Source organism: Diospyros lotus, chromosome 2, assembly GCF_014633365.1.
Source record: "Diospyros lotus cultivar Yz01 chromosome 2, ASM1463336v1, whole genome shotgun sequence".
NCBI lineage: Eukaryota > Viridiplantae > Streptophyta > Magnoliopsida > Ericales > Ebenaceae > Diospyros > Diospyros lotus.
The window spans coordinates 19,388,743-19,406,058 of NC_068339.1; the positions used below are offsets into that span (position 1 = coordinate 19,388,743).

At 37.0% G+C, this 17,316-nt stretch overlaps 1 protein-coding gene across 1 annotated transcript; it reads left to right on the forward strand.

The window, feature by feature from the left end:
* Positions 1–3,362: 3,362 nt before the first annotated feature.
* On the forward strand, positions 3,363–5,374 carry LOC127794693 (uncharacterized). Its single transcript, XM_052325940.1, has 3 exons — positions 3,363–3,647; positions 3,749–3,891; positions 3,994–5,374. Exons 1-3 carry the CDS (start codon positions 3,363–3,365, stop codon positions 5,372–5,374), a joined length of 1,809 nt encoding a protein of 602 aa, XP_052181900.1.
* The last annotated feature ends 11,942 nt before the right edge of the window (positions 5,375–17,316 follow it).

A 17,316-nucleotide genomic window follows, 5' to 3' on the forward strand; every position in this document is an offset into this window, starting at 1 on the left:
AGGCGTGTACTGCCATGCCAAAGAGAGTGACGTATGATTAATGAGTAGTAAGGGTTATGACATTGCATATGATATTGTTGAGTATATTGAGCTGAAGGGTTATTTGTATTTTATTAAGCATGTGCTTGATGTAAAGAAATAGTGTGAACGTGCATGCCGGTGCACGGTATACAATATGAACTTGGCTCGAATAGCCATGTGCATAATTATGAATACGTGTGTTCCTATGATGCCTCATTTATTTCAAATATACTTGCTGAGGCTCGTGACTCATATTGTTTTAACATTATTCCAGGTTAAGGAAATCAAAGTTTGAGGTCAACTTTAGTGGTATCAGATCCTTGCCGATATCGACGTGTATGGGGCTCTTCCGACCGAAAAGATTTTGGGGGTGTGTTGGAGATAAGGGTGTTGGTTTCATGCTTTATCATGGTTATTGATATGTTTTAGTGTGGTGCTACCCCGAGATATGTATTAACAGTTATTTGCGCTTTCGCTGTTGTGAGAGGAGACTGGCATCAAAATATTGTGTAAGAAATAAAGAAAGAATTTATTTGGTACAGAATTTATTTTCGATAGTTACAAGTTGGTATCAGACAGAAAATTTTTATTTTCGGTCGTTACAGAAAAAAGATGAACAATTGTTGTCATAATGAACAATAATCGCGAATAGATGCCACCCCATCGTTATCATTCTTGCCATTACCACTATAAAGTATCCTCATCGCTACAGATAAAGAAAGAAAGAAGGGCTAATAGTCAGAAAAATCAAAACCTTCTCATGAATTTGTAATATAATTCAATTCTTTCAATTTTGACAATTAGGTCTCAATTAGCTCAATTGAGTACAATTTTATTCACCATGTAAAATCGATTTAGGTGACGTGTGTTCTAGGTGACATGGCATATCAGGTGTAACATATTAATAATATATATAAGACTCACATGTACACATAAGCAAAAAAAGATATACATATATATATATATTTTGTCGTTTTCATTGCCATCGCCGCTGTCGACTTTTGTTAGCCCATAGCTATCGCTATTGATTGCATTAGTTGCAATTTTTGACCATCATTGTAACGACCCATTATTGGGTCTAGAATTTTAGAATGATGTATTAACTTATTTTAGTTATTATATAAGTTGAGCAAATTTGATTTTTAATGTTGAAATAGATCTATGGGCTTGTATGTATGGGTTTAAATTAAATGGATGGGATAATGAGTTGGGCTTCAATTTATTTAAGGCAAGTGGGCTAAGAGTTGGGCTTGGGCCTTTAAGGAAATAGAAGATGGGCCATTTATTTGGGCTTAAGCCCAATACAATAAAAAAAAAAAAAAAAAAACCACCCACCATCTACGCATCATTACTTCCCAACCCCCCTTTCTTTTTCTTCTTTCACCTTTTCTTTCACTTCTTCTTTATTTTTTCACTCCCTCTTTTACTTCTCCTTTCTTCTTTCACTCCTCCTTTTACTTCTTCTTTTTCCTTTTACTCCTACTTTCTTCTTTCACTTCTTCTTTTACACCTTCTTTTTCTTCCTCTTTATCTCATTTTCTTCTTCTCCCTCCTGACTTCTTTTTCTTTTTCTTATTCTATTCTTCTTCTTCTTCTTCTTCTTCTTCTTCCTCATCTGATACGCATTCTTTTTCTTCTCTACTGCTTCTATTCTGTTAAATTTTCTGTGGCAATTGGAGCTTCTGTGCGGGTGCTTCATCTTGATTTATTCATCCTCAAGCAAGTATCATTTCTTCTTATTCTTTTATTTTTCTCCCCTTCCATGTGTAGCATCTCTATAATTTTTTTTTCTATTTACATAGTATAAAATCCCTAAATATTGTGAGTCTATTTGATGTCTCAAAAGGGGTTTGATTCACCCCAATATTATTCTGTGAATGGCATTTTTCACCTCATGATGGGAGTTTGTTCACCTTCATTGCTCATTGTAGTGTATTTATTGGTATATCTTATATGTGAATGATGTCTGGATAATTAATGTCTATACCCGAATGTCCCATGAAATTGTGGAAAAATATCAAGTTAATATGTGAAAAATTCGGATGCTACAGTACCATACAGTACCTATACAGTATCTCAATACAGTACCATACAGTACCTATACAGTATCTCAATATAGTACCTATACAGTATCTCGATACAGTACCATACAGTACCTATACAGTATATCGATACAGTACCTATACAGTATCTCAATACAGTACCTATACAGTATCTCAATACAATACCATATAGTATCTCGCTATAGTATAATACCGTATCCATACAGTATCTTGCTACAGTACCCATCCGAAAATTTTTATTAATATTAATTAAACATTTACTTAATGTGTTAGAGCGATTGTATGGTGGAAAAATAACATTTTTTGCCATAACATTCTTCAATGGTATTAAATGTATATTGAGAACGAGAATTTAAATTTTACATTGCTGGTAAATGCATACATGTACATGATGCTCATATATATGTTCTTAGCGCACTTATTATTTTGCGCGGAAATAAAGGGTACCCTAGGAGCGCCTGACGCGGGACGAGGTGGCCATAGCCCGGCAGGTTGTGCTCGATACGTTATGTGTTGATTTATTGATATGATGATTAACGCATATTTTGCATCGCGGCTTACGAGCCTATGGGATTTATACTTATGATGTATGCACTTGTATGATTATACATGAACAAAAAATTGAAATTTATAATTCTATGAGATATGATTTCCTGACTTATATAATTGAATATTGATATGAAGTCGTTGTACACTCCTCTCGATGTCATCATGATTTCTCTTTCTTCATAGTGCTCCTTTGTACTAGAACTTGCTGAGCCTTGTGGCTCACTTGATCTTCTTATGCCATTCCAGGTAAAGGTAAAGCAGTCATTAAGGGCGAGTCCAGTGGGACTACAACCCAAGGGTAGTGGTGTACAGAGGCACTCAACTCGGAGATCCTAGTTGCGTTTTGGTGAGGTAGATTGATGAGATTTTAAATTGTTGTTTTACATTAGAGCCTCATATTCAGTTTGTATGGCCTTAGAGCCTAGATGTATCAACATTGGTTTGTAACGAAAGTTATTGATATTCCACTGCGTGAAAATAGATAAATGTGTGTGTTTATTATGAGGTATTGTTCTATATCATTCTTGTGATGACCTCCTTTCGAATGTCCTATGCTAGCGGGCACATTCGGGAGTGGGCCCTTACAGTTTTGGTATCAGAGCGGTTAGGTATAGGAGTGAGGAAAGTCTCTGTACACTTAGGATTGATGGGTAGAGTAGATGTGTGTTTAGTAGTCTAGTGAGACTAAGTTAAGATGGAGTACTAAAAGGTTTTTTGGTTGTACAGGAAATGAGTGGACGTCGAGGAAGGCCGCTGACACGCGCCCGAGGCAACCGAGCAATTCTTGCTCCAGGTCCTGCTCCCATTTCGGAGCCTGCACCTGTACCTAACCCTACACCACCCCCAGCACTGCCTACTCTTACAGATTCAGTGGCAGAGTTACGCCAAGAGGTTAGTGAGTTGAGGGGCACGATGGCTTCCATGTTGAGGCATTTCGAGGATTTCATGGCCCATCAGGGCAGGCCAGGACAGGCGCTGCCGGTAGCAGGGAATGAGCCAGTCTTACAAGAAAATGTTAGTGGTCAGACGTCGAACCCAGTGTAGCAGGAGGTTGAGCCTCAGGGTATGGATGGTAATGCTGACAGTCAGTTGGTGAGGAACTTCATGGCACTCAGGCCATCAAATTCAGAGGGAGAAACGACGTTCTGGTTGCAGAAGAGTGGCTGATGGCAATAGAGAAACATCTGCGGACCATAGGATGCACTGATGCACAGAAGGTACAGCTGGCCACATACCTATTTCGGGGAGCAGCTGAGAGGTGGTGGGAGACGGCCAGACTATGATTCAGGAACAGGGAGCCATCTTGGGCTGAATTTAGGGAGCTCTTCAACGCTAATTATTTTCCCGCCTGGGTTCGTAGCCAGAAGACATACGAGTTCATCGAGTTGACCCAGGGCAATATGTCAGTGGCTCAGTATGAGGAGGAGTTCACCTCCCTAGCACGCTTTGCCCCCAAGTTAGTAGACACTGATGAGAAGAAAGCGACCAAGTTCTTGAGAGGGCTGCGAGTGGAGATTCGATTTCAGCTGGCAGGTGCGCAGTTCACTGACTATTCTACACTGGTACATCGAGCATACATCATTGAGAGGGAGAGGAGCGAGCTGAGAGCAGCCCTGGAAGCTACTAGGGGGTTAGGCTCAGCCCAGGGACAGGGCAATGACAGGAAGATGAAGGGTGCACCAGGGCCTTTGAGAGGCGCGCCAAACATCCCCCCATGCAAGACATATGGAAAGAGGCATCGTGACCCATGCCGCTACGACAGAGGGGTGACATGTTACACTTGTGGTCAGGCAGGGCACGTACAGAGGGACTGCCCTCAGGGGTCAGGTAGAGCAGGCAGCCAAGAGGTGACATGTTTTAAATGTGGGCGCATGGGTCATAAGGCCAACGTTTGTTCAGTGCCACCCCAGCGAGGAGGCCGAAGGCCGGGGTATCAGAGTGATAGATCTGGGCAGAGGCAGTCAGTGCCTAGACTTCAGGGGATGGCATCATCATTGGCACTACCACCAGGACAGAGCACCGCAGATGCTGATAGACCCCACATCCAGGGGCGAGTGTTCGCCTTGACTACAACTGAAGCAGAGCAAGGGAAAGACACAGTGCAAGGTATCTTATCCTTATATGATATTGATGTTTGTGTTTTATTTGATACGGGATCCACACACTCTTTTGTTACACCTCGGGTGGTATGTCATATTCCAATTTCCAGTACATTGTTACCATATTATTTGATTGTGACTACTCCGGGAGATACGAAAATGGTGGGTAGTGAGGTGTATAGGGATTGTAAAATCATGGTGCACGATAAGGAGTTTCCGGGGAATTTGGTGGTGCTAGACATAAAAGATTTCGATCTTATTTTGGGCATGGACTGGCTATCCCAACACTATGCTAAGGTTGATTGTCGGCACAAGGTAATTCATTTTGAGTTGCCTCATCAGCCAATTGTTGTGTATAGAGGCATTAAACCAATGAGCTCCACACCCTTGATTTCGGTGATGAAGGCGGAGAAATTAATGCGACATGGTTGCGAGGCATATTTGGCTTTAGTGACGACTGGTAAGGAGGACAAAGTGGAATTGCCAGATATTCCGGTGGTCTATGAATTTCCCGATGTATTTCCTGAAGAGTTGTCAGGATTGCCGCCATCGAGGGAGGTTGAGTTCTCTATTGACTTAGTACCAAGTACGCAGCCAGTTTCTAGGGCTCCTTACATGATGGCTCCAAATGAATTGAAATAGCTAAAGGTGCAGTTGGAGGAATTGATTGAGAAGGGATTCATCTGCCCGAGTGCCTCATCTTGGGGTGCTCCAGTTTTATTCATGAGGAAGAAGGATGGATCCATGAGATTATGCATTGATTACCGGCAGTTGAATCAGGTGACGTTGAAGAACAAGTATCCCATCCCCCGTGTTGATGACTTGTTGGACCAGTTACGTGGAGCATCCGTCTTTTCGAAGATTGACTTGAGGTCTGGATACCATCAGGTGAGGGTCAGAGAAGAAGATGTAAAGAAGACTGCTTTTCGCACTAGGTACGGCCATTACGAGTTTGTGGTCATGCCATTTGGGTTGACTAATGCCCCGGCAGTCTTCATGGATTTGATGAACAGGGTGTTTAGAGAGTATTTGGATAACTTTGTTATAGTGTTCATTGATGACATACTCATCTACTCGCCGAGTTTGGAGGACCATGAGACCCATCTTAGGCTGGCATTGCAGAGGCTGAGGGAGAGGCAGTTGTATGCCAAGTTCAGTAAGTGTGATTTTTGGCAGCGACAGGTTGGCTTCTTGGGACACGTAGTATCTGGTGAGGGTATTTCAGTAGACCCTGAAAAAGTGAAGGCAGTGATTGAGTGGCCACAACCGACTACAGTGACCGGCATCAGGAGCTTTTTGGGGCTAGCAGGTTACTACAGAAGATTCATTGAGGGTTTCTCTAGGCTTTCCTCTCCTATGACAAAGTTGACTCGGAAAGGAGTCAAGTACGAATGAAACGAGGCTTGTGAGCGTAGCTTTGAGGAGTTGAAGAAGAGGCTAACCTCAGCACCGGTATTGGCTATTCCTAGGAGTGGAGAGACATTTTCCATCTTTAGTGATGCGTCACACTCAGGTCTCGGATGTGTATTGATGCAGGATGGACGAGTGAATGCCTATGCCTCAAGACAATTGAAGAAACATGAGGTGAACTACCCTACCCATGACTTGGAGTTAGCGGCAGTAGTGTTTGCTCTCAAGATTTGGAGGCATTACCTCTATGGAGAGAAGGTGGAGATTTATACTGACCATAAAAGTTTAAAGTACCTTTTCTCCCAGAAGGAGTTGAACATGAGGCAACGTAGGTGGATGGAGCTTTTGAAGGACTATGATTGTGAGATCTTGTACCATCCGGGGAAGGCCAACGTGGTGGCCGACGCATTGAGTCGCCGAGGGGCTTATATGGCGGCTATGAAGACCCAGGAATGGATGCTTTTGAGTCAGATGGGGGAGTTATCTATCTCTGGACCCGAAGAGAGACCTACGGGGTATTGTTCGTACCTAAGGGTACAACCTGATGTGATGGAACAGATTAGGGTGCAACAGTCACACGGTGTGAAGTTGGCCCAGATCTTGGCAGATGTGGGGAAGTTTTCCCCAGTGGGTTTCAGCCAAAGGGGCGATGGGATGCTACTATTCCAAGATCGGATTTGTGTACCAGATGATGCGGAGATCAGGAACGAGATTTTGGCAGAGGCTCATAAGTCCCGCTATACGATTCACCCCGGCACTACGAAGATGTATCAGAATCTACGGAGGCAGTTTTGGTGGGATGGCCTGAAGAGAGATGTGGCAAGATATGTATCTCAGTGTGCAGTGTGCCAGCAGGTTAAGGTAGAACATCAAAAACCCGCAGGTCTCCTACAGTCGTTGCCCATTCCAGAGTGGAAGTGGGATAACATATCCATGGACTTTGTGTCAGGGCTACCAAGGACAGCGAAGGGGTGCGATGCTATTTGGGTGATAGTAGACCGTTTGACGAAATCAGCCCATTTCCTACCGATTAAGAAGACTTACCCTTTGAACCGCCTTGCGAAGTTATATGTGGAGGAAGTGGTGAGATTACATGGAGTTCCCTCTAGTATCGTGTCGGATCGGGACCCTCGATTTACTTCACATTTTTGGGGAGTGTTGCAAGATGCTTTGGGGACGAAGCTAAAGTTTAGTACCGCGTTCCACCCTCAGACAGATGGACAGTCAGAGAGGACCATCCAGACATTAGAGGACATGTTGAGGGCATGTGTGTTGGATTTCCATGGTAATTGGGATGATCATCTGCCACTAGTAGAATTCGCCTACAACAACAGTCACCACTTTAGTATTGGTATGCCGCCTTATGAGGCACTTTATGGCAGGCCGTGTAGATCACCCATTTGTTGGGAGGAGATTGGAGACAAAGCATTATTGGGGCCAGAGATTGTTGAGCAGACATTAAAAAAGATTCGGATTATCAGGGCTAGAATAAAGGTCGCACAGGATCGACAAAAGAGCTATGCGGATAAAAGACGTCGAGACTTGGAGTTCTCAGCTGGGGACCACGTATGGCTGAGAGTGATGCCCATAAAGGGTGTACGCAGATTTGGGGTGTTGGGGAAGCTTAGTCCTCGCTATATTGGACCGTTTGAAATCTTGGAACGAGTTGGCCCTTTGGCCTATAGGTTGGCCTTGCCACCACAGTTAGCTGGCGTTCATAATGTCTTCCATGTGTCCATGTTAAAGAAGTACGTGCTGGATCCCCAGCATATCATCGACTATCAGACTATAGAAGTCAAGGAGGATGTCACATACGAGGAGAAACCTATTAGTATTTTGGAGCGGAAAGATAAAGTGCTACGAAATCGATCGATTCCATTTGTTAAAATTCAGTGGCAGCGTCACTCTTTAGATGAGGCTACCTGGGAGCGCGAGGAGGAGATGAGGCGTCTTTTCCCCTAGCTATTCGAGTAACCAGACAGGAATTTGGGGACCAAATTCTTTGAAGGGGGGGAGAAACTGTAACGACCCATTATTGGGTCTAGAATTTTAGAATGATGTATTAACTTATTTTAGTTATTATATAAGTTGAGAAAATTTGATTTTTAATATTGAAATAGATTTATGGGCTTATATGTATGGGTTTAAATTAAATGGATGGGATAATGAGTTGGGCTTCAATTTATTTAAGGCAAGTGGGCTAAGAGTTGGTCTTGGGCCTTTAAGGAAATAGAAGATGGGCCATTTATTTGGGCTTAAGCCCAATACAAAAAAAAAAAAAAAAAAAAACACCCACCATCTACGCATCATTACTTCCCAACCCCCCCTTTCTTTTTCTTCTTTCACCTTTTCTTTCACTTCTTCTTTATTTTTTCACTCCCTCTTTTACTTCTCATTTCTTCTTTCACTCCTCATTTTACTTCTTCTTTTTCCTTTTACTCCTACTTTCTTCTTTCACTTCTTCTTTTACACCTTCTTTTTCTTCCTCTTTATCTCCTTTTCTTCTTCTCCCTCCCGACTTCTTCTTCTTCTTCTTATTCTATTCTTCTTCTCTTCTTCTTCTTATTCTTCCTCATCTGATACGCATTCTTTTTCTTCTCTACTGCTTCTATTCTGTTAAATTTTTTGTGGCAATTGGAGCTTCTGTGTGGGTGCTTCATCTTGATTTATTCATCCTCAGGCAAGTATCCTTTCTTCTTCTTCTTTTATTTTTCTCCCCTTCCATGTGTAGCATCTCTATAAATTTTTTTTTTCTATTTACATAGTATAAAATCCCTAAATATTGTGAGTCTATTAGATGTCTCAAAAGGGGTTTGATTCACCCCAATATTATTCTGTGAATGACATTTTTCACCTCCATTATGATGGGAGTTTGTTCACCTTCATTGCTCATTATAGAGTATTTATTGGTATATCTTATATGTGAATGATGTCTGGATAATTAATGTCTATACCCGAATGTCCCATAAAATTGTGGAAAAATATCAAGTTAATGTGTGAAAAATTCGGATGCTACAGTACCATACAGTACCTATACAGTATCTCAATACTGTACCATACAGTACCTATACAGTATCTCAATATAGTACCTATACAGTATCTCGATACAGTACCATACAGTACCTATACAGTATATCGATACAGTATCATACAGTACATATACAGTATCTCAATACAGTACCTATACAGTATCTCGATACAATACCATATAGTATCTCGCTATATTATAATACCGTATCCATACAGTATACATACAATATCTTGCTACAGTACCCATCCGAAAATTTTTATTAATATTAATTAAACATTTACTTAATGTATTAGAGCGATTGTATGGTGGAAAAATAACATTTTTTGCCATAACATTCTTCAATGGTATTAAATGTATATTGAGAACGAGAATTTAAATTTTACATTGCTGGTAAATGCATACATGATGCATACATGTACATGATGCTCATATATATGTTCTTAGCGCACTTATTATTTTGCGCGGAAATAAAGGGTACCCTAGGAGCGCCTGACGCGGGACGAGGTGGCCATAGCCCGGCAGGTTGTGCTCGATACGTTATGTGTTGATTTATTGATATGATGATTAACGCATATTTTGCATCGTGGCTTACGAGCCTATGGGATTTATACTTATGATGTATGCACTTGTATGATTATACATGAACAAAAAATTGAAATTTATAATTCTATGAGATATGATTTCCTGACTTATATAATTGAATATTGATATGAAGTCGTTGTACACTCCTCTCGGTGTCATCATGATTTCTCTTTCTTCATACTGCTCTTTTGTACTAGAACTTGCTGAGCCTTGTGGCTCACTTGATCTTCTTATGCCATTCCAGGTAAAGGTAAAGCAGTCATTAAGGGTGAGTCCAGTGGGACTACAACCCAAGGGTAGTGGTGTACAGAGGCACTCAACTCGGAGATCCTAGTTGCGTTTTGGTGAGGTAGATTGATGAGATTTTAAATTGTTATTTTACATTAGAGCCTCATATTCAGTTTGTATGGCCTTAGAGCCTAGATGTATCAACATTGGTTTGTAACGAAAGTTATTGATATTCCGCTGCGTGAAAATAGATAAATGTGTGTGTTTATTATGAGGTATTGTTCTATATCATCCTTGTGATGACCTCCTTTCGAATGTCCTATACTAGCGGGCACATTCGGGAGTGGGCCCTTACAATCACAATCGCCTGTTTATATTCTCTGATTGCGATGGTTGTCTTTGATGGATCCAATTGTCTTCATGTTTGTTTTCGTCTTTTTCCTTTCTCAAAGACGACTATTGCAGCCGGAGAAGACAAACAAGCAACTATAATGGTCGTCTTTATCTCCTATTCGTCTGCTCTCTCTTTCGAAGACAACCATCGCTATTGGAGAAGACGAACAGGCGACAGTGATGGTCACCTTCTCATTTTCGTCTTCTTTCTCTCTCGAAGATGAATATCGTGGTCAGAGAAGACGAATAAGCTATTGCGATGGTCATCTTCTCCTACTCATCTTCTATCTCTCAAAGATGATCATTGTGGTCGGAGAAGATGAATAGGCCACCGCGATGGTCATCTTCTCCTGTTCATCTTCATCTCTTTCTATTTGTCTTCTCTCTCTTAAAAACAACCATTACGGTCGAAGAAGATGAACATGCGGCCACGATGGTCGTCTTCTCATGTTCGTCATTTTTCTATCTCGAATACGACCATCGCTATTGGAGAAGACGAACAGGCGGTCGTGATAGTCATCTTCTTCTTGTTTGTCTTTGTCCTTTTCTTGTTCATCTCCCATTTCTCTCGAAGATGACCATTGAAGCCAAAGAAGACGAACAAGCAACCATGATGGTCAAAAATTGCAACCGATGTTGTTGACAACAACTGCAAAAGGCTAACAGCAGTCGACGACAAAAATATATAATATATTTTTTCACTTATATGTACATGTGAGTCACACGTATATTATTATTATATTACACCTAACATGCCACGTCACCTAAAACACATGCCCCCTCAATCAATTTTACGTGATGGATAAAATTGTACCCAATTGAGTCATTTGTAATCTAATTGCCAAAATTGAAATGATTGTATTAGATTGTAAATTCGTGAAAATGTTTGAATTTTTTTTACTATTAACCCAAGAAAGAAACAAGAGATAAAAAAAAAGAAAGAAAATGAGAAAGTGTTTAAATATAAGATTACTTAAATTATTTTAAAAATTTAATGATGGTTAACTAACAAAAGAGAAAAAATCTCAAGGATGCTTACTGTGTTTTTTCAAACATAAAAAATAATTCTTGCAATTGTTCTGAATCTCAAGAGGAAATTTTTCCTATATTTGTTCTCAAGCAGTGGTTTAGATAAGTTAAAAATATAAAAATATTTTGAAACATCACATAGTTTATAATAATCCTTCAATATTTTGAAAGATTTAAAGAAAAAGAATTATCAAATGTTGAGTTCTTACTATTAAGTATAATGCATCAAATCTAATGTCTTTTTGACTATGAGCTAGATCTAGAATAAATGAGATATAACTTATAAGATTAATTGTGAAATTTAAATTTTAATGAATAAGAATACTTGGCTTAAATTATAAATTAAAACTCACTGTTTAAATTAATTATTCCCCACAATTTTTTGTTGTTCAACATGATTTTGCACTAGTAGCCATATGTGTGTGCCTGCTAATTCATGTGTGTTTTAGAAATTTAAGTACACATTTTATAGAACCCACCCCATTCCACACTCATGTGGATGAATCCACCAAATATATATTGAGATATAATACATCACCTATAAAAGGATATGGAATTCATTAAGATAGTATTTGTTAATCAATACATAGATCAAAAATATATATATATATATATGAAATATTTTAAAATTTTTGTCATTTTCAATATATTTGTTAAATTTATCTACCAACCATTAGAAAAGAAGTCATGTGATTTCTTATCTGTCTTTTTTTTAGATATACTTATATTTCTTTCCCCTCTAGATAAACATATCTTGTACCTTATAGATAAAAAAAAATGATACATATGTCCTCTAGTGCATTTTAAAAAATTTAACAAATAGTTTGATAAAAATTTTGAAATACTTCTCATTCTTATCTTGATCATTTTATATTTTAGTTCAAAAAGTATTCTAACCTTATTTTGATACAAATTTATTTTACTCATTTTAACAAACATTAATTCATTTCTAGGGAATTATCGTCCTTGCGCGGTCTCCCGTCGCTCGTGCCCTCAATTTTGGTTGAGAAGATAAATTGTAAGTAGGCCTTTGACTCTTGTTTAAGTCAAGTATCGAACTCGTGACCTATCGGTACTAAACTCAATGTATCATTTACCCGTCACTTAATTTATGTTCTGAAGGTACTAGTTCATTCCTTGTATTATGCAATTAACACTATTTACACCATGAAAGATGTGAAAAATAGTAGTATTTTAATAAGATCAATAAATGATTTTTTATCACCCATTTAAATATACTTTTATGAAATCTCTTTATCACATAGGTTGTTCTGTCATTATTGCTAAATTCACAATTGATAGTTGTTCCATTCCCTTGATATTGATATTTCATTTAATAATTTCCTTACAAAAGGTTTAGTGAGAGGATGAGCATGAAACACTTATCACTTCACATAATCAACTAATATCATATTAACATTTAACACGTATCTCATCCATCAAAAGATACTTACCAAGAGATTTATCAACCACTCAATTTTTGGTATCATTTATATAAAAGGGATATTTGTTAAAAAATTTCTAAACCACTTAGCTCACAATTTGCCTTCTCTCTAAGGCAAAATACCGGAATGGAACTGCATATATAATATACCAAGTTATCTGCGTCTGTTTGGAGGATTTTTAAGCAAACCACTAAGGTAGCATTTGTTAAAACGAGCAGGATAAATTTATATTAAAATAAAATTGAAATAATTTTTAAACTAAGATATAAAATGGTCAAGATAAAGTTGAAAAGTATTTCAAGATTTTTATCAAATTATTTGTTAAATTTTTTAAAATGTACTGGAGAACATATGTGTCATTTTTTTTATCTGTAAAGTCTAAAATATGCTTAAGCATATCTAGAAAATATCAGATAAAAAGTCATGTGACTCATTTTTTAAGAGTCGTCAGATAAGTTTAATAAATATATTAAAAAAATTAAAATATTTTTCATATCTTATCTTTTTTAATTTATATATTGGTTAATAAACACTACCAAGAATATATACAAATCTACTTGTGAATTCTATCTCATTTGAATAAAAAAAAATCCAATTATCATCATTTAAAGAGGGGAAAATTTAATTTAATATATATAATACCAAAGCTTAAGGTATACCTCTTAAATATTTTATTAGTTTAACTTAAATGGGTTAATTATCACAATTGAGATTTTGTGTAGATGTATTTAATTTACACACAATATAAGTTATATTTTCAATAATTTGATTACGTTTAGATGGAGTTACTCTTACCACATTTATTTATTTATAATTAAGTATTAGCATCATAAGGATCACTGGTAGAGTTGATATCAAAATGTCAAAAACTTTCTTATATAGCCTGCTGTTAACATATTGCTCTTAGGTTAATTAAGTCAAAACACTATCACATCTCATCGTATGATTTTAAGCAAAAGAGAGAATAAAAATTACGCCGCTATCAACACAGATAGCTTGTATCCTTCATTGGGCGACAGGCCAACAATTAATATGCCGCTAGTGACATATACAAGCGAAATCGAAGCCCCTCCACCTTATAAATTTGGGTCCAAAATAAATCAGATATAAATTATCAATCACACAAATTTTGTGAATACAAAATTTAATATGAAAATTTTAAATTAGAAAAAATTATAGAAAAAAAAATATTGCTAAACAAATATTATTAGTAAAAAAAATGATATTATCACACCAAAATATAACTAAGATGATATTGTTGCAATTCATTTTAGAGTATTCAACACTTATTTATAAAGTTAAAATCATCTATATATATATATATATGAAATCATATATTGATTAGAAAATAATTCATAAGAATATTCTTCCAAATGAAATAAATCTTAATAAAAATCAAATCTGACAACATTCTAATCATAATCAAATTTGAAATAATAATTATGATCAAATTAAGAATTTCAATATCCGTCAAATTTGAATTCCGATTCACAATTATAACAAATTCCACATTAACACGGAATTCAAATATGAAATTATTCAAAAAAAAAAATTCTAGCAAAATCACGAAAAATTAATCTATTTGACGAATACCAACTAAATCTGCACCATAAGAAATACCAACCTAAATTCACACAAAATTTACTATAGTGAATATCTATAGTCGCACTTACAACGAATTCAATCTCAACATATCTTTACTGACTTTAATAACTCCAGATTCATTTAAATTTACCTGTGCCAAAATTACACACATTTTAACCTATCATGATGAAAATTAAATATTTTTGTCCAACAAAGAAATATTATATTTCAAAGTAAGCAATATGAAAATCAAACAACCCCAAATAATGTCAAACGATCGATGAATAAAATCCCAATATAAAATAAACTAGAATACCAAATCTGGGAAAAAAATATATCTAGATCTACCAGATCTAGCCTGGTAGATCTATTAGATCTAAAGTTAGCCAATGGGTCAAGTCAAACCAGATCTAGGTGTCCTTGGGAGCTTGAAGCTTCGTTAATGGTTGACAAAGGCAAGATTGATTGGCAATCGCGAATACAAGAGACAACGTCTAGAGATGACGAGGCTTTCGATAACGAGCATGGTGGCCAAAAGTGACGACGACAAGAAGGGAAAGACAGCCAGCTAAAAAGGAAGACCAAAAGCAATGACAAAGCCGGTCAGTCAAACAAAAACTAAAGGTGAATGGAGAGGCGGCGATTAGTCGACAAAGCAAGAACCAGAGGTGGTCGATTGATGGGAAAGGCGAGAGGCAACAATTGCTAGGCACCCTAGCCAAAATATGGTGCAAAAGTTGTAGATCCAGCAGTTGAGATCTGCTAAATGTTGATGGTTTGATTCAATGACTCTTATACTAGTTTGTTACGAAATTTGGATCGAAAAATAAATCACAAACAAACCATCAACCACACAAATGAATATATAATGTAACGTGAAAAACTCAAATTGAGAAAATCACAGGCAAAAAAAAAACAAACAAACAAAATATCACTAAACAAATATTACAAGTATAAAAGTGATATTGGCACACTAAAATATCACTAAGATAATATTAATGCAACTAATTCTAGAGTATTGGACATTTATTTATAAACTTAAAATCATTATCTGTATATAATAAATTATATTTTTATCAGAAAATTATTTATGAGAATATTTCTCTAAATAAAATAAATTTTAATTAAAATTAAATTTGATAACATTCTGAATTTCTAATCATAATCAAATTTAAAATAATAATTACAATTAAATTAAAATTTTCGATGTCACTAAAATTTAAATTTCGTTTATATACTCCTTTCTTGGAGGCAGCCCAGCGCAGTTTCATTGGACTTGATGGACCTCGGCAGCTTGTACTTAACACTAATCCTCTCTCTCTCTCTCTCTCTCTCTCTCAATCTACCGAGTAATTAAGTAGCGCAAGAGTGAGCAGTTTGTGTTGGGCGCGCCGGGGCGGGGGGGGGGGGGGGGGGGGGGGGGGGGGGTCTGGTATCTGATTTGATCATCTCCTTCCACTTTCTCAAAGTAATTCTTTAGCTTCAATCTCCTCAACTGGGTTGTTCTCGAAAATACACCTTTTAGCTTGCTGGAAATTTTACGCACAGACAGAGAGAATTAATGATTACGTTGGGGGCATTTTGATAACATTATCTTGAAAAAGTAAATTTCGCTCTTCGAAGATTAATATTTTGGTGTATTAAGTTATAACAATTATCTTCTAAAATTTACCCAAAGCTCTCTGCAAAATATACATTCATAATGTGTAAAGAGTAAAACAAGAGAATTAAGGGAAAAAATACCGTACATCTCTCTAAAAACATCCAGATATATATCACCAATATTTTAGTCAAAAATCATATATATATATATATATTGAGGAAGTAATATCGATGCGGTGCAGGCGGCGGGAGCAGGCATTATTCCGGTGACATCAACGGTGTTCATCAATGGAGTGGTCTTCGAGGTGGGTCTCAATCCACTCAACGTGGAAGAGGCATTTGGCGATGATGCTGCGCTGGTTGACTCCTCCGGCGAGCCTGTGGGTGGCCACCGATGAGTGTGGTGTCACCGTCGAGCCACTCCAACACGGCGGTTTGTATCACACGTTAAATCCCCACCATTGCTTCTTCAGAAACACAATGGAAGCGTGGAAGTGGAAGTGGAAGTGGAAGAGATACTCACTGACTATTGGTTCTCCATTCAATGATGTGGTATCGCTATTGTAATAAACTAGCTAATGATCCTTGGGCTAGTGGGTACTAGCACTTTCATTTAACGTATTTGGAATTTCGCAAAGGGTTCTGTAAGTAGCCAAGTGTACAACCACCCCAGATTAAATTTTTATCTCACTATAAAAAGTTAAAAGAGAGCATAAATTCTAATTTATCACTCATTTACATCCATAATTTTAAGAATAATGCTATTAATACACTTTTATGTATACCTTAAACTACATAAAGATATACTAATGACAAAAATGTCTCTCATGAGACGCATAAAGACATGTGAGACGCAAAGAGACGAGAAATATTTTAGTTATAATATTTTTTTGTATAACCCAAAATATACAAAAATAATATACATCTAACATGATTTTAATTTTAAAGAATTTTAACTTCTTTAAGATCTATCTTATTTGTACATAATCCATATATTCTCCAATCTTACAAGTTTTACACAAATCATTAATGATTAATGATATAAACCCACTCCTATTACTTTATGCCTATCCCGACTTGGGACTCATAAGTATAGTTCACAAAATTTCCTATAATCCTATCCAAATTATATATTGTAGAAATATATAATTTTTTTTTAAAAAAAGATAAAATTCTATCAAGATAACTTATCTATAAAATAATTAACAAATCATGTGATTTCTTTTCAAAAAATTTAACAAATATAATAAAAAATACTTTTATCCAAAATACTTTTTATA